The sequence below is a fragment of the Berghia stephanieae genome, chromosome 2 (genome assembly GCF_034508935.2).
Source record: "Berghia stephanieae isolate SIO BIC M18660-M18661 chromosome 2, UCSD_Bste_1.3, whole genome shotgun sequence".
Taxonomy (NCBI): Eukaryota; Metazoa; Mollusca; class Gastropoda; order Nudibranchia; family Aeolidiidae; genus Berghia; species Berghia stephanieae.
Window position 1 is genome coordinate 26,721,407 of NC_088361.1, and position 19,436 is coordinate 26,740,842.

Sequence of the window (19,436 nt, forward strand, 5' to 3'; positions counted from 1 at the left end):
TATTCTATCTGTCCAATAAAGCTTGCAATTTGCATTTTTTGAGGTGTGTTATTCTTTTTTTTCTGACAAATAATAATCTATATATTCCGAGTATAAAATAAAACATGCAAAAAACGCATACCACACACACACACACACACACACACACACACCCACAGACACACACACATATATACATACACACATACAAACGCACACACACACACAATCACAATTATTATAGAATTATCAAACAATAGAGCGGTGACTTATCTGGAAATATCGATTAATTATAATATAGTATCTGAGATAGCATTTAACAGTATTTTATTATAAATTTTAGTCAATATTCTGTAATAAAGTTTCCCACAAATAACAAAAACAATGGAGACAGCAACAAGCTTCATGAAAATGACGAAGTTAACAATCACACATTACTTGTAGTTGTAGAGTATACAAATCCGGGTAGTACCGCAATGATGGCAAAACTAATCTAAATGCATTGTGTAATGCTCTGAAACAACCTGGGTGTTTTTTTTTTTGTTTGTTGTTTTAGGTCTCTTCCAACACAATTGAGGTTATATGAGAGACCGCTGAAACAAAAAAACAAGCAATCTAACAAAAATAGTACAAATGTAAATCAAAATCATAACCTAAAGATATCATAAGCTAAATTATAAATAACCAAGAACAAACAGGCAGAAGATTTACAGAAAAAAAAATATCCCCTGTCAAAAATACAATCACAAACCAAAGAATCAGGATAGGCTAGTAAAGAGAAGAAGAAACGACATCACTATCGGATCGTACACCCATGCGAACATCATAGGTATATGATTCAAGGGTGATGCTCCCATCCAACCACCCGCAACCTGGGTGTAATGTTCTGAAAAACCCAAAGTCATGAGAAGAATAAATAAATAAAACTCGGCTTACATATCTTATAAATATTCAGTATTTATTCACGCTTACTTTGGACTTTTATATTTAATGTTGAAAAATTAATAAATGATAGCGAGACAAGGCACATCTTTTATAATCCCCAAACTATTTCGAAAGACTTTTTACGGATGAGCAACTTTTAGTAAGATCACGAGGTTACAGTTTACGACATATATTATCTACAAAAAGCAGTTCTCATCATAATATGTTATTAACTTTTCTTGTATGTATCGTAATAAACATAAAATTAGCCTTGCCGTGATTATAAACATTATTGAGTGAGTAATGATAATAATAATAATAATAATAATAGTAATAATAATAATAAATAATAATAATAATAATAATAATAATAATAATAATAATAATAATAATAATAATAATAATAATAATAATAATAATAATAATAATAATAAAAGAAAAAAAATCACAAGACTTCCACAACTGTAGATCAAACTTCATCTGAGTAGTAGTGATTATTTTTTTTTTTAATCTTGTGATTATTTTTCTTATATTGTCTTTTTACTTGTCTTTTTACTTTAACTGGCACTGAATCATTTACATATTTTCAGATTTTTTCTAGCACATTGACATCAACCTTCCATTTAGTTTGATCTCTACTAGCACCAGTGCTTGGTCCTAAAAATGTAATTTTCTAAAAACATTCTGCTATTCCGTAAAATGGTGACCAAGCTTCGGCTAAACAATTCAAAGACTTGAAACGACATTCTACAAAGGTATTTGTGACCTGCCTACTTGAAGATTTCCAAATTTATAGTTTTTAGGAGATAAAAAATAATAGACGCCATGTTTAACTTTATAGATGAACAAATTACCTTCAAAGGGATTAGATAACTCTTCGAAATCTTTACAATTATGTAGTCTGGCATCACCTTTAATTTTCAATCAGATTTCATGACTTTAAAATGCCGATGAAGTTCTGAAATTTGAGGCGAATTTCGTAATTTTACGAATTTTTGGTAGTAGTAGGCAGGTCTGCCTTAATTTCAGTCTTAAACTGACGAGAACTGACCACGTCTTTGGAAACCGCTCTGGTATAATGGTAATGGTAGTAACGTCTGGCCGTTAATCAGGCGGTATGAGGTTCAATCCCCAACCAAGGTAGACTCATTCTTAGATGTTCTTTCTTCTATTTTACTTTCTGCTTTATCTGGCACTGTTTCATACAAACTTTTCATATTTACAACAGTACATGCCCGTGACCTCCCACTGGCGAATAATATTATACGAGAGGAAAGCCAGTGAATAAGAAAGCCCCTTGGATCATTTGGGGTAAAAAACCAAAACAAATAACATTCATAGAAAAATGAAAACCAAAAAGGTGGAGGAGAAGAAACAAACAAAACAAACAAGAGTATCTTAAGTTCTTTTTCATACGATAGAGTCATGATCTCCCCCGCCAGGCGGAGTTGTCGTACCAGTAAGGTCGCGGATTCGAACCCCCATCGCCGCCGCGAAGTTTTTATTCTCTGTTGTCTTCATAAATTCTCCTTTGGCTATTCTGATATACAATGACAAACTCATTTCTCTTATTTTGACCAAAAGACTTTTTCTTCATATCTTAGAAGTCTCATGTTTAAGACTTATTGACAAGTCGGGATGGATTTTTTTGTTTTTAAGGGTTTTACGGCGCTTGCAATACATTTAGGTTATATCAGCGCCAGTAAAAAGGAAGAAAATGGGATAGTAAAGAGTTCTAGAATTACAATTAAAGCACCCAAGAAAAAGTAAGACAAAGGGGAACTGAGAACAAATAGGAATCAGATGTAGATTCCAAGAGCATACCACCAATGTACTTAGTTTGAAATCACCTACAAGTCTCATCCAGACACAAGCACAAAATCCAACAAAGAGGAACACACTCAAATGCTTACATTATACATTCAAAATAAAAATAATAATACATAACAGAGAGATGATTTACAAGGGAAAAAAATATCATCTCCCAAAACAATAACTATGCATTTGACTGTTTCCCTCCCAGCTAGGATTCCGGCCAGTGCCGGGACAAAACCAAGTAATCTCAATCCGAGACAAAGACAGAAAGCATGTTGGAAAATAAATATAAGGGGATAGAAGACACAGTATGTACCTCCCTGCCCGCTATGAGAGGTCAGGACCCCCACCCAGAAGTCGGGATGGAGTTTGGGGGGGGGGGGGGGTTATCTTACTCAATCACTATATGAAATATTTTACTTATTTTTTATAAAAAGTGTTTTGTCACAAGACGGCAACACTGTAGTCAACCTGACTTCGTAAATCCTTCCGCGAGGACGAGTAACGCATGCGCACAACCAACATAACGTTCTCTCTCTAATAACTTTTCCGCCGGTGACGTCACAGACTATGGGTGACGTCCAATCAAGGGACGCTACTCTTCCGCTAATCTCATTCCCTATTATTGTGTCGCATGTTTCTGAATAAAACACACTTTATAAACGATACGCAGATTTATGAGTACGATAAACATCGAGTACGACTAAAAATTAGGTAAGCTCTTCACAGCTATAACAGTCGTAATGTGGACAAATGATAATTCATCAACAGTTAAATGGAGACAAATGATAATTTACCAAAAGTTAAATGTAGACAAATGATAATTTACCAAGAATTAAATGTGAACAAATGATGATTTATCAACAGTTATATGTAGACAAATGATAATTTACCAACAATTAAATGTGGATAAAAGATAATTACCAACGGTTAAATGTGGACAAATGATAATTTACGAACAGGTAAAAGTGGACAAATGATAATTTACCACTAGTTAAAATCTCTTATATCGAGTCTTGCTTAATTTATTTCGATTACACTTAATTATTTATCTTAACTTTTACGAACCTAAAAGAATGCTAATCAATTTGGTGAATTGGTTACGAATGATTTTTATCTCCCTCAAGTGATTTTAGTCTAAATGTCTATACCCTTTTTATGTGGTATCCATTGAACTATTCTGACGTATCGACACCAGAAACAACCGCAAACGGTAGTTCAAATAATGTTACTGGTAAAGAAAAAAATTATCATAAATCATGAATGCAATCATTTCATTATAATATGGCGAAGTACAAAATGTCTGAAGATACAAAATTGAACAAATGTTTTTTAATGAAATAATGAATTATGTCTTTATTGCAATACTGTAAAACTATAACTTACATGACCTTATGAATGCTATAAATTTCTTTTATAACTGCAAATGTTTAAAAGATTGTGAATGAGTGGTGAGTACACCAAAACGTGAGAGCCCACGTTCAAATTCTTTTTCATTGGTTGTATGTATAAAATGCTTTTAAAATTTTCAAAATTCGCTTCAATTTCAAGTAATATGTTTTAAATTCCTGCTGATATTTTTTTTGGCCCACATTGAATATATAAAAGAATAGATTTTGAGTGAAACAGTTTCACCTTTTTGCTCTTGATAATATCCTGAGAGGAATATTGACTGCTCTCCGATCAATTAGTTCAAACTGTTGGAATACTAAGGCTTGTCGACTAATTCTTTAAGGAAGAAGTGAGATTCTAAACGAGTGGACCTCAAGTTTTTCCCCCCGTTTATTACGTATAATACTGTTACTTCATATAAAAATAGTTAAAGATGATCCCCAGCTTGTCAGAATACCTTAACATGAGACTCCAAACAAATTAACATTTTGACAAGTTGGATAACATCTTAATCTTTTTATATACCAAGTGACAACTTTCTGGTCAAAATTTTAAAAAGTATTTTGTCAGTAAACGACAACACTTAGATTTCACTTTTTATTTTATTTCTAGTCCCCGAGCTGTTCCGACTGTTTGCATAAATTTTTATCGTTTTCAAATTTTGTGATGAAATAGGCAATGTGTAATATACACACTTATTTCACCCAGTGATCAGTAAATCAGTAAATATCCATAAACCCGACAAAAGGTTTAATGCTCACCAACTTTTATAGGCAGATTCTGATCTAATCTCTATAACATTGTCGTTTTTTATTGATAAACATTGCTTTCTCCGTTAAAGGAAAGAAAGAGATAAATACAGAGAAAGTAATAGAAAGGTAGTTAGATAATATAGATAGATAGATAAATAGATATTTATTCCAGCTACTTCCCCTTAACCATAGATACATAGAAAGATAGATGGATAGAGAGAGAGAGAGAGAGAGAGAGAGAGAGAGAGAGAGAGAGAGAGAGAGAGAGAGAGGCCCAGGCATCAGATTTGATCATTTTCTGTTTTATGTTTTTCAGGGTTTTACGGCTCTTGCGACACATTTGGGTCATTTCAGCGCCAGCAAAAAGGAAGAAATGGGACAGTTAAAAAAGTTATAGATTTACAATAAAAAGCGGACAAAAAAGTAAGACAAAGGGAAATGGCACTAATAGGGAACAGATGTAGATTCCAAGAGCATACTATCATTGTGCATGGTTTGAGATCACCTAGATGTCTCATCCTGACACAAGCACAGGTCCACACTAAGAGGAACACAATCAAATGTTTACAAATCAAATGTTAAAGATAAAAAAATAACAGAACATAACAGAGAGATGATTTACAATGAAAAAAATCATCTCCCAAAACTATAAATATACATTCGACTGTTTCCCTCCCAGCCAAGGACTCCGGCCAGGCTCAGGACAAAACTAAGTAATCTCATCCCTTAATATATAAAACAATGGGAAAACAGGTATAGGTGTATAGAAGACACAGCAAGTACCTCTCTGCCCACTATGGGAGGCCGGGAACCCACCCAGGATCATTTTCTAACAACACTCAGTCAGTCATCAACATGGGCGGGTATTACGTTTGCCTATGTGAGTTTTTAACCAGTTTGTAATAGAATCCTTCCATAGCCATCAGCTCATTGTGGGTTCCTGTCTCTGTGACTCTTCCTTTACTGACCACACAGATCTTGTCAGCGTTCTGTACTGTAGAAAGTCGATGGGCGATGACCACGCAAGTTCTGCCTGCCCGAGCCTTATCTAAGGCTTCTTGAACAATCTGAATGAAGATTCGGATATGACGATAAGGGAGAGTAAGAAGGGGATTAGTAGGAAAAACTAAATTCAGAGAAGGAAAATAAAGAGAGAGAGAGAGAGAGAGAGAGAGAGAGAGAGAGAGAGAGAGAGAGAGTAAGGGAGAGAGAAAGAAAGGAAAAGGAAAGAGAGAGAGAGAAAGAAGGAAAGACAGGGAGGGAGAGAGAGAGAAAGAGAGAGCGAGCGAGCGAGAGAGAGAGAGAGAGAGAGAGAAAAAAAGAAGAGAGAGAGAGAAGAGAGACAGAGAGAGTATAAAAGAGAGAAAGGGTGATGAGCGATAAATAAAACAAGGCGACGGTGAAAGAGGAGGTGGAGGTGGAGGAGGAGGAGAAGAAGAAGAAGAAGAAGAAGAAGAAGAAGAAGAAGAAGAAGAAGAAGAAGAAGAAGAAGAAGAAGAAGAAGAAGAAGAAGAAGAAGAAGAAGAAGAAGAAGAAGAAGATGGAGGAGGAGGAGGAGGAGGAGGAGGAGGAGGAGGAGGAGGAGGAGGAGGAGGAGGAGGAGGAGATGGAGGAGGAGGGGAGGAGATGAAGAGATGACAAGATTGCAATTCTATAATTTATATCACTGATTGTAAAATTGCAATCGATGTGCTTTATCTAGTTATGTTTTAAATAAAAACCCAAATGAAAATAATCTATTTTCACTCTAATTGTAATCCTTTATCAATATCTTTTTTTTTTATCAATTACAACACCAGATTTCCATGTTTATTGATCCAGATGACAAATGCCTAACTGACATTTGTGTAACTTCTTAAACCCCCTCTGCGTAAGCCAAATTAGTGAAGTACCACTTGTGCACTTAAGGAAGGAAGCTAACACAACCACCATCAAACACTTCTGACCTCAATCTGTAGGCAACGTCTCCTAATAAAAGCGGCTTTGTGGGTTTGAGGAATGACAGTCGGGCTTCTGAAATGAAGGTCTATTTGAGTCCCACAGAGGGTAGTGCAAAGTTGAGCCCAATTATTCACATAATAAACTTTCTTGAACTGCATTGCATTTGTTGAAAAAAGAATATAAGCGCCACATAAGAGTCATATCTCGTCCTGCATGTTGAGAGTCGCTGCTGGCTTGGGACTCCTTGTAAAGTGCTTCGAGTACATTTAGGGGATAATGTGCTGTGAAAAAGCTCAAATTTCAGTTTAAGAGGCCAGGAAAGCTTCCATCCAGATCGGAGATCCATCTCCAATCCCGAAGAACATTTTTTTCGAAAATAAATAAATCCACCCTCTCTCTCTCTCTCTCTCTCTCTCTCTCTCTCTCTCTCTCTCTCTCTCTCTCTCTCTCTCTCTCTCTCTTTCTCTCTTTCTCTTCCAATTATGTGTTACCTTTTCACTCTCAGTATCCAGAGCAGAGGTGGCTTCATCGAGTAACAGTATAGTTGGGTTTCGAATCAAGGCCCTTGCGATGGCAATCCTCTGTTTCTGACCACCGCTCAGCTGTGTTCCTTGGGCTCCCACATTTGTGTTGTAACCCTAAATTTAGTGAAGGCAGGACAACAAATTCAATCATTGTTATATTAGAAGTGTTGATGCATGAGTGATAGACTGAGTATGTTAGTGTGTGTGTGTGTGTGTGTGTGTGTGTGTGTGTGTGTGTGCATGTCGTGTGTGTTTGTGTGTGTGTGAGTTGGCCAGAGGCGGGGAGCGGAGAAAGGGTCATCATAATTTATAAACGGATAAAACGAACTTAAATTATCTATTGAAATACTCATATATGAATAAAAATGTCACACACATTGGGTAAATTGGGCATCATACCTATATTATTGGCAAATCAAACATATTAAATTAGAGAGAAAAAAAAAGAATCAGAAAAACCTATGTATTGCAATGCAACTTGTTTCTATTGCTAGTGATATGCTTTGAAGAAATTGTCTTTTCATTCCTCATAAGGGGGCAGTCCTATAATATTTACCGGTGCCCACTGCACTGAAATTGTGGGGGAAAAAATAACAATAGCAAATTGAATAGAAGCTTCAATTTTCACTAAGACAGATAATGCGGACGTTTCGGGTTTCCCCTTTATCAATACAAACGATGAATGAAACACGGATGATGTTGTTATGTCTTTGTTTTTAATGGTTTTACGGCTTGCAACACATTAAGATCATATCGGCGTCAGTAAAAAGGAAGAAATGGGTTAGTAAAAAGTTCTAGAATTACAATTAAAGCACCCCCCCCCCCAAAAAAAAAGGTAAGACAAAAAGGAATTGGTTCAAAAGGGAAATAGATACAGATTCCAAGAGCATACTATGGAAGTGCTTAGTTTGAGATCAACTAAAATTCTCATCCAGACACAAGCACATGTCCCCATTATGAGGAATACACTCACATGTTTACAAATCATATATATATATATATATATATATATATATATATATATATATATATATATATATGTAAATAAAACATAAACAGTGAATAACAGAGAGATGATTTACAAGACAAAAAAATATCATCTCCCAAAACTAACTATACATTCGACTGGTTCCCTCCCAGCTAGGGTATCCGGCCAGGGCCAGGACAAAACCAAGTAATCTCATCCCGCTATGGGAGATCAGAAACCCGATCCAGAAACATGGAGGACGAATGAGAATAACGAGAAGAAAAATAAAGAGGTGAGAGAGTTTTTTAATGTTTTTCATTCATTGAGTTTTGTTGATATCTGTCTTCATTAATTGAATTGAAGCTTCTAATCAATTTCCTATTGTTATTTATACATATATACAAGCATCGAGCAGCAACATTTTCATGAAATTGGGACAACACTTTGCTCCTTTTAACCTTAAAAGAATTATAATTGATTCCCCACATCATCCCTATTCCTATCTACCAACCCTTCTCCCCCCCCCCCTCTCTAAAAAAGAGTGATTTAAAAAAATCATTAACCCCCCCCCCCCCCCTCCCCACGACCAAAAACAAAAAACAAAAAAACAAAAACAAAACAAAACAAAAACAAAAACAGCAACAAACATTACCAACCATAAAACAAGAAAACCTAAAAAAAAACCCTCAAAAAATGAAAAACAAAAAAACAAAAACAAAAAAAAAAAATAATTAAAAAGAATTAAAATCTTACATCAGGCAGTGAACTAATAAAATTGTGGATATTGGCTCCTTTAGCGGCCTCAATAATTTCATTCATATTGACCACCCGAGAGTTGTCTCCGTATGCGATATTCTCTGCGATGCTGGAGTCAAACAGCGTTGGTTCTTGTGACACCAAGCCAAGCTGTGATCTGTACCACTCAATATTCAGGGTTTTGATGTCAAAGTTATCCAAACACTGTTGATGGACAGGAATGAATATTGATATTAATGGTTTCAACATAGTAATAATAATAATAATAATAATAATAATAATAATAATAATAATAATAATAATAATAATAATAATAATAATAATAATAATAATAATAATAATAATAATGATAATAATAATAATAATAATAATAATAATAATAATAATAATAATAATAATAATAATAATAATAATAATAATAATAATAATGATGGTGATGATGATGATTATGATGATGATGATGATGATGATGATGATGATGATGATGATGATGGTGGTGGTGGTGGTGGTGGTGGTGATGATGATGATGATGATAATGATGATAATAATGATAAAGAATGTAAAGGTGATGATGGCAATAATAAAGGAGATGTAGTTGTCATTGTTGGTGATGATGACGATGATGATGATGATGACGACGACGACGACGATGATGATGATGAGGAGGAAAGGAAAGGAGGAAAAGGAAGAGGAGGAGGAGAAGAAGAAAAATAAAGAAAATAATAATGATGAAGATGAATGAGTTGAGACTCAATCTATTAGCACAGATTGTTATATTATATAAAATTTACCACAGAGCCTGTGACGGAATCATAAAATCTCTCAATCAATTGAATGCTAGTGCTTTTGCCACATCCACTGCTGCCGACCAGAGCAAGAGTCTGTCCTGGAGAGACAGATACATTTAATCCTTGTAACACGGGAACACTGGCACGGCTTGCGTAGTGGAATGTCACATCCTTGAATGTCACAATGGCTCGGTAGTTGTTCTGGAAAAATAAAAAAGGACGAACTCAAAAACAAATTATCCAACACTTTCTTTTCAATCTTCAGACAAGAAGATTTAAATTGAATTAACAACTAGCTAAACTTCTTCGGAAATACTTACTGCAATAAGCTTTAAAATCTTATGTAGTCTATCAAACCATCAGATTCAAAGAGGCGTTCATTCTATTTAATAATAATAATAATAATAATAATAATAATAATAATAATAATAATAATAATAATAATAATAATAATAATAATAATAATAATAATAAAAATCATAATAATAATAAATCTTTATTGTCCTCAAAATAGTGGCAATTTGTCATTACACATTTATAACAATAGAAAATATTGACATAGACACACTCACACAAATGCACACTAGTAACATCGTAGTTATCGTCACCATCATCGGCATAAACATCATCATCACCATCACAACAACTTTCCTAATATTTCCCTTACAATCCTTCACTTTCACCATTCCCCTATAACACCATCACCATCCTCATCATACTCCATATTGTATTATTTTCCTGTAACAAGCTATGAGAGGGAAAGCTTGTGGTCCTCCTCTCTCTCTCTCTCTCTCTCTCTCTCTCTCTCTCTCTCTCTCTCTCTCCCTATCTCTCTTTCTTTCCTTTTAATCTGATCTTCTCTGTATGTGAGGAATAATTATCGATTCTGTGAGTTTGTCCAAAATGCTCAAAACACCCACCAGCAGGACACAACGCACCAATACACAAAACCATATGCAATATCGAACGCCCAAAGTCTGACCGCTAGAATTCAGTGAGAACCTTTCATAAAAAGCGGCCGGCCATAAACAACTATAAGGAGCACACACACACACACACACACACACACACACGCACGCACACACACACACACACACACGCACGCACATAAACACACCAATGAACAATTTCCCCTTGTTCTCTCTCTCTCTCTCTCTCTCTCTCTCTCTCTCTCTCTCTCTCTCTCGGTACAATGGTCAAGTATACATTCTAAGATAAACTGTGAAAGTCTTATTACATGTTGTTTTAATCGGAATTATTACATGTTGTTTTAATCGGAATGTAATGGAAAACCTCAAGAATTTACAATCAAGTTTTTATTTTGTCCATCAATCAGAAAAAAGACAAGATTTAAAATTTGAAAAAGTTATGTCTCTTACAGGCAGTTTTTTTCCACTGGTGTTGGTGTAATCAATGGTCGGTTTGGAGTCCAGGATTTGTAGAATACGTTTGGCTGATGTTTGGGCTTTGCCTAGATCTGGAGCAAAGGCTGAGGCGTTACCGAGACCCATAGCCCCAAACACTACAGCACCAAATACGCTGAGGAAGAAAATTTTAGATTAGGTGGCGAATTGCAATAAACTGACTGTACACAATACACAATTCTCTCTCTCTCTCTCTCTCTCTCTCTCTCTCTCTCTCTCTCTCTCTCTCTCTCTCTCTCTCCCTCTCTCGATTCTTATGCATGGACCATCGAACAAATTGGTTTGATTTACATTCATCTTAGACTTGATTATAATGATAACTAATAATGATTGATAAAGAAACATTTGAAATAATTATTTCTTAATTCAGTTCCCTGTGATTGAATTAGTGGAAGTCATAATGTTATAATTCATACTTTCGGTATAAGAGTGATAAGTTACCCAAAACAGTCAAGATATTTGTGGGTTTGTATTAATTGTGTAGATACAAGGTTTTATGCACTCATAAGTCTCACACCATTTGCCATTCTTATCTATTCCGATCCTTATAATCTTCACTTTGTCTTTGCTCTTCGGTTTGTTTCATGTCTCATGTATCAACTGGAGAAAGTACGTACACAAAAACTGACTTGCATATATTTTGTTTGTCATTTTTGTTTCGATCTTTATTGAAAATAAAGGGCTTGTTACTGAAATTTTCAAGCCACGTATTTTTATTCACTGAAGTCTAATTCACTTTACCACCACACTAAGTGAACACAGGGAGTGAGAAAAAAAATCTCGATTTCACCTATGATCATTATCGGTCCCATTGTTTGGGAGCCGAGTGATCTGCTACATCTGAAACTAAACTTTCAGGACCCCATATGAATTCCAATTGGCTGCATTAAAATACTAGACATATCTTTTCACATGACTACAAAATTGAAAAATCGTTTCTTTTAAAAGAAAATCACTCACAGGAAGACGTCATCAAAGTCCATCTCTCCCTCTTCAATCATAAACCCACCAAAAACGAAAGCTGCTGCATAAGCAAAGAAGATGACGGCCTGAGAGAATGAGTAGACAAATCCCACAATGTGTGCATTCTTCAAAGCTGCTTTGTAAGGAATTCGGAGGTTGTCCATGTATCTGTTGTAGAAGGTTACCTCTTGGGACAGAGAGGCTACAGTTCGAATATTTCCAATACTCTCAACAGTAACCTGAAAATATTGAATTAAATATAGACGATCACATCACGCAACAAATAGTTTTTGTGCGCCAGGAGTAAATAATTCTTATCTTTTTAGTCAAATGTACTGCAACTGATTAACACTAGACACAGCATTTCAAGTACTCAAAACTTCTGGAGATCAAAACACAGACGGATCTCAACAAAAATTAGAATTGTCAATACCAATGTATATTCTGAATTACTCTATGGATCCGAAATATTGAGGAAAGCCAAAAGCGCCACCAGTAAATTACAGATTTTTATGAACAAATGTCTAAGGATGATTTTGGGACACCAAGTGGATGGACACAAGCAGGAATGGTGATCTGTGAGAAACTGCCAGCCAACAAACTACCTATAGATATACACATAAGGAGGAAGTGGGAATGGACAGACCATGCGTTTAGAAAATCTACCGGTAACATCACAAACCAGACACTTGCATGGAATTCTCAAGAGGGAAGAAGACAAGGGGCCGGGGAAGGGGGGTGGAGAGAGAGGGAGAGGGAGAGAGAGAGAGAGAGAGAGAGAGAGAGAGAGAGAGAGAGAGAGAGAGAAGAAAAAGTTGGCGATGGAGCATGTTGGAGAAAGCTAAGAGGGTGGATACACATGGAAGCAAGTGGAGACTCAATGGCCTATGCTCCGGCTGAGGTCAAGTCACACAATTGTTTTGCTCTTCAAATTGTTTTGAACTGGTCTGGCCAAGACAAAATTTATACAAAATTGTCTGAAGAATTTTAAACCAAGCTGCAAGAGTGAATATATAGAAATATTGAACATTGCAGGTAACTTAAGCGAACATGCAAGAACACACAAATACATAATCAAATTAAACACACACATAAATAATATACTCTGAAGAAAGAACAGAAGAAAAAAAAGAGAAAGGAATAAGAAAAAAAACCTTAAATAGGGAACAAAAGTGTGATGTCAAAAAACTGGTTCCAGTCTCATCGTAAGTGTAAAGCCACTCTTCCGGAGGACTGGATACATACCTTGTGTAATTGTTCTTCTGGTTTCAGACAGATGGCATCTTATTTTCAAGTTTAAATATATGCTGATCATCAAGACAAATCCTCCATCCTCGCTTTTTAACGTCCCCCTAATCCTAATAATCTGCCAATACACCCTGCTATTAAAATAGTTGTACCACCTTATGATTCAATATGTAACATATTTATTATTAGTCCTCCGAAAGGCTGGTTACATACACGCTTCCAAGAATATTGGAACCGGTAGGTGTGACGTCACAACTTTTCTGCCCTAATAAAAGCTAAAATGATAAATATTTTGTTAGCAAAATTTATGAACTACAAAATCCTTACCTTTCCAGCTCCTTCCAAAGCCTCTTTGTTTTTGCCAGCTTGACCTGCGAGTAGTTTGACCTGCATGAACCCACCCAAGGCAATCAAAGGCAGGAATCCCAAAACAACCAGAGTCATCTGCCATCCGTAGATAAAAGCAATGACTAGAGCTGTCACAATATTTGACAGACTCATCAAAAGACTTCCAAGCCTGTATCCAGTCACCTGATTGGGATATATGAATTGCCATTTGTCAATAGATTCCCTTTTCTTAGCTGATTGCAGATATCAAAATGATTAAAATACCTGCCAGTATCATACAATAAAGGAGAAAACACTCGAACGCATCAGCACTCAATACTTTTCTACGACTGAAAATCCTTAAAATCTGACAATTTACAATTATAAGAGCTTAAACATGGATGAAAAGCATAACATTGACTTGAATTTTAAACACAGGAGAAATGTTTTCCCAATATGTAAACGCTGAAAACAGAATTGACTTCAATAAATTTGGAATTGAAACATTAAATCAAAAGCTTGTTTATATCTTTAATTTTAAAATGACGTGCCTGAACCGCATTAATAACCGATACCAATATCATTATACGAAAGATTAATATAATTAGTAATGACTAGTTCAAAATATTTCACACAAACAAAGTCAATTTTTGAAAATAAGAATGGCAAAGCTGGTCAACATGAAACGCTATCCTACCCCTTGTACTTGTGACGCATCCGTGGACAGTCTGGTGGTCAATGCTCCGACTCCATTCCTGACATCATCATACCATGCAATTTCCTACATGATAAAAAATAACCCCCAAAAAATAACGTAAAGGTGTTTCGTGAACATCGGCAAACCCTTTTAAACCCTGAATCAAATTAAATATGTAAAAATATATGTATCTAAATTCTTTTTAGTTAACTATGATAAGTAGACAATTTGTGGACATTACATTATAATATTGGTATTGTAAATAGCATAATGATTAACATCAAATAAAAAGTATTATAATTATTTCGATTCGATAAAACAGCTCAATCATTGTAAAAGTAAAAACACAATTTTTGCCAGAACTAAAGCTCTCTCCGTTTTTACAGTGTTCTGGAAGTCCTTAACAACATACCATGTGTTTTGGAACGAAGTATAATATAATTTGAAAGCTAGAAAGCCACGGGTGGAGCAAAGTTTGAAATTCTATCAGGTAACTGCAAGATTTCAAAGAATAAAAAATGTAGTTTTTGGGAAGAAAATTAATGATTTTGAATGATAATAAAAATATACGTAATAATAAACGTTGACTTTTTTCACTTTCTTACCTGTCTCATCATAGATCTAAAGGCTAGATCTCTGATCCTGACTGTCAAAGCTTCTCCAGACAATGCAAACATGTAACTCTTCAGAAGTGAAAATGATAAAACACAGAAAAATTAGCTTTTAAAAAAATGTGTGAATGATTTTATGGTTGGACAATCTAGAGATATGTCCTTTAAGAAACAATACACCTACATTACGCTTATTCGTGCTATACCACGCGTTATAAGGACTTTATAATTTATTCTAATCCCCCAACTCCTCCAAATTACAAAAGGAGCAGCCCATCAAAGCTATAGGTCCCGTAGATTTGTAATGTATCCAACTCTATTCAACGTTAAATGGACAGTACCAAATGGTTTCTATCCTTTGGAAAGAAGACTCTCTGCCAGATTTAAAACACCCAGCCACTTAACTATGTTAAGTCGACAGATGGGTTAGAAACTGCACCCAGTATTGATACAAGTCCCTTTGCTTATGAGGACAGTGCTGTTACCACTGAGCTAAGAGAAACCCCTATTCGAATGACATTGTTTTATTGTTTTAAGGGTTTTACGGCGCTTGCAACACAATCAGGTCATATCAGCGCCAGTAAAAAGGAAGAAAATGGGATAGTAAAAAGTTCTACAATTACAATTAAAGTACAAAAGAAAAGGTAAGACAAAGGGGAATTGGTTCAAATAGGGAACAGATGTTGATTCCAAGAGCACACCGTCAAAGTACTTTGTTTGAGATCACCTAAAAGTCTCATCCAGACACAAGCACAGGTCCCAACTAAGAGGAATACACTCAAATGTTTACCAATCATATAATATGTAAACTAAACATAATACAATGCATAACAGAGAGATGATTTACAAGGAAAAGAATATCATCTCCCAAAACCTATAACTATACATTCGTCTGTTTCCCTCCCAGCCAAGGAACTCCGGCAAGAGTCAGGACAAAACTAAGTAATCTCATTCCAAGACAGTGACAGGAAACAATTGGAAAACGGATATGGGGAGATAGAAGACACAGCATGTACCTCCCTTCCCACTATGGGAGGTCAGGATCCCCACCCAGTCGAATGACATTATGGTAATACAATCATTTTGAAACAAAACTAACCTGCAGGAAAAAGGTAATAAAGCTAAGAGCACCAAGTCCCACGAAGAATAAGGCGTACTTTTGAATCTCTGTCTCCTGTGTGTCTTCATCCTCTGCAAATACCTGAAACGACATTTAAAACAAAGAACTGTAGGGTGTATCATAAATTAGGTTACAATGCATATTTTCGGACTACACGTGAAACCTATTTGAACCAGTCCCCTTTTCTCTCTCTATTAATTTGAGTAAAGGCCGTGTTCACAATGTACAATAAGGCAGGAATATGACACATCCGTTAAAGATTAAGTGCTATTTCGAATTAGGTTCTTAAAAAAAGTGTAAACTGATTGTTGGCGAATTTGCTTTTTTACATTTTTCAAACTCATCTGAATTTTACTGATTAACCATAATTTTGACCATGAAAGGCCTAAATAAACTCTTGATCCTTGGAACTTGTAGTAAATCTAAAATTGAATTTAATTCTATATTAAACAAAAATTGATTTTTCTTTCGTTATAATAATGTTCCCATTCATAAAAGAATTTGATTTATGAAAACTAGGTAATAATTCTATTACATAACCAAAATCTTTTCCGAAGCTATAGCAATATAACTATCTCACAAATTATAGATGAAGTTAATCCGTCGCCCTAATGAGCTGATTTCATATACATCCATCACTATGATGAGATATTATGTGTAGCACAAAATATAATATTATAAGTGATAAAATAGACATGTTTTGCTTTTAAAAATTCATTCTTTCAAAGCTGAGTTAGAGTTTATTCTAATCTGATAAAACAGGAGCTTCTATTATTCATCTAAATATATAAAACAGACCGAGTCATTTTTACCAAGAGGGTTCAATGAAAACCGAGTCGTATCCCTGTTACAACAGTCTTGGTGAAATAGCAAGGTCTGTGATTAGAATATTCAGATAAATGATGGCAAAATTTATTGTTCGAAGAAGTAAAGCTTCTTCATTAAAGGGGAACTAGTTCAAATAGGAAACATATGTAGATTCTAAGAGCACACTATCAACGTACTTAGTTTGAGATCACCTAAAAGTCTCATCCAGACATAAGCACATGTCCCCACTAAGAGGAACACACTCAAATGTTGACAAATCATATATGATATGTAAACAAAACATAAGATAGTGCATAACAGAGAGATGATTTACAAGACAAAAAATATAATTTCCCCAAACTATAACTAAACATTCAACTGTTTCCTTTCCAGCCAAGGACTCCGACCAGGGTCAGGGCAAAACTAAGTAATCTCTTTCCAAGATAAAGACAGAAAGCAATTGGAAAAGAGATACAGGGGATAGAAGACACAACAAGTACCTCCCTGCCCACTATGGGAGGTCGGAAACCCCACCCAGATACCATTGAGTCAATGGGTTAAAAATGACATGTCAACCTACGTCGATAATCCTACTGAAAATGACGGCAAATGCAGGCATGACAGCTCCATTGATGATGCTACCAAAACATCCCAAAACAATGAAGTACCACTCTGGAGCGTTCATTCTGATCAGGCGAGTGAAGGGGGCATCTGGGAGTTCATCTTCAGGCTAAATAATGTAAAAATAATTTTTAAAATGAATTATTGCAGTAAATGAAAAACTAGGGTGTAAAAAGTATGAAAAGAAAACTAATTTGATAGCCGTAAATAATAATAATGTCAACCACAACAACAACAACGAAAACTACAACAAAAACAACATCAAATCAACAATAATATCATCAGCATCAACAACGACGACAATAACAACAACAACAACAACAACAACAACAACAACAACAACAACAACAACAACAACAACAACAACAATAACAACAACCATAACCCCACCACTTATTTATTTATTATTTTTTTTATTGGGACAATTTCATTTTTTTTTTTCACTCGCTCGGGCTATTTTTTAAAAACTTTCAGCCCACCCAGCAGTGATTGAGTAGCCGAGTTTGCTAGATCCGGTAGAAAATACATTGCAATGGACTAGGGTCCTATCTAGAGAGTAGTACGCAGTTGCCATTGGTCATTTAACACTATTGAAACAGGTATACAGGGATAAACCGGATGCATGTACATAATATGGCACTGAAGGACTTTTTATTTTAAGTAAACAAGCAGTGTGTTGACATTTATTTCTTTAAAAAAGATCCAGCTGTGACCAGTGACTAATCATGTAATTGATGGGTTGATTGTAAAAAGGACTAAATATAGATCCCTCCATTGCGCTATCAGTTCTGAGCCCATCATAGATCAAATCTTCCTTAACTACGGAAACCCCTTATTTTTTAAGAAAGTTCTGTGATGTGTTCTTTTATAAACATTTAAAAGATTAATATGATATTTCTTACTACTTCCTCTTCTTTCTCAGAAATCGCTGAATTTGCTCTCTTTAAACTCTTTGACGATAATAGGCGGTCTAATTTTTTCTTTTCGGGGGCCTCAAGTATGCTTTCCAATTCTTTATCTGTGTTTAAAAAAGAAAAAGAAATAATAAACTGAATGAGAATGAGAGCAAAATTATATACAATTTTCAAACTAAAATTATGACAAATATATAAAAAAAAAATAATTTAAAGACAACTGCAATTATCAATATGTTGATGGAAGTAAGATCATGTGACATCAGAATATATTCTTACAGGAAATAGGAAATCAGTTGTATACCTTGCAATGTTGAAAATAAATATAATATTCTATATTATTGTTATTGGGTTTTTAAAAATAATTTGGCATATATAACATATATGTAACAGAAAGTGAGCATTCCTAATCTTGGAAAATTGGATATTAAAACTTTAAAAGAGACCAGTAGATGCTGCAAGGAAATACCCGAATTTTGATTTAAATAAATAATAATATATAAAAAATAATAATAATAATAAAATAAATATTAAAAATAATAAAAATAATATGATATGAATGAATAATAATATATATGATGAGGTTAATATGATAATGAAAATATGAATTAATATGATAAATGATATAATAAAATAATTATAATAATAATAATAATAATAATAATAATAATAATAATAATAATAATAATATAATAATAATAATAATAATAACTATAATAATAGCGATTATAATAATTTAAACTATAAATAATATGATTTTTTAAAACCATCATATTTTTTTGTATCAGCATCATATCAACAATAATATCCTTACCACAGTAATCGTCATTAGACAATGTGTCATTTTACATTAATATAAGTGACAA

General features: G+C 34.5%; 1 protein-coding gene across 1 annotated transcript in view; it reads right to left on the minus strand.

The window, feature by feature from the left end:
- Positions 1-4,311: 4,311 nt before the first annotated feature.
- LOC144964593 (ATP-dependent translocase ABCB1-like) overlaps positions 4,312-19,436 on the minus strand; it is a 28,585-nt gene continuing 13,460 nt past the window's right edge. The window contains exons 6-17 of the mRNA XM_078899043.1: positions 18,559-18,674; positions 17,616-17,765; positions 16,208-16,309; positions 15,103-15,180; positions 14,498-14,581; positions 13,801-14,004; positions 12,223-12,464; positions 11,218-11,377; positions 9,842-10,039; positions 9,048-9,254; positions 7,295-7,441; positions 4,312-5,929 (exon numbers count right to left, since the gene is read on the minus strand). Of these exons, the coding sequence (XP_078755169.1) occupies positions 5,729-5,929; positions 7,295-7,441; positions 9,048-9,254; positions 9,842-10,039; positions 11,218-11,377; positions 12,223-12,464; positions 13,801-14,004; positions 14,498-14,581; positions 15,103-15,180; positions 16,208-16,309; positions 17,616-17,765; positions 18,559-18,674 (1,889 nt within the window). The 3' untranslated portion in view covers positions 4,312-5,728. The remainder of the gene's footprint in view (positions 5,930-7,294; positions 7,442-9,047; positions 9,255-9,841; positions 10,040-11,217; positions 11,378-12,222; positions 12,465-13,800; positions 14,005-14,497; positions 14,582-15,102; positions 15,181-16,207; positions 16,310-17,615; positions 17,766-18,558; positions 18,675-19,436) is intronic.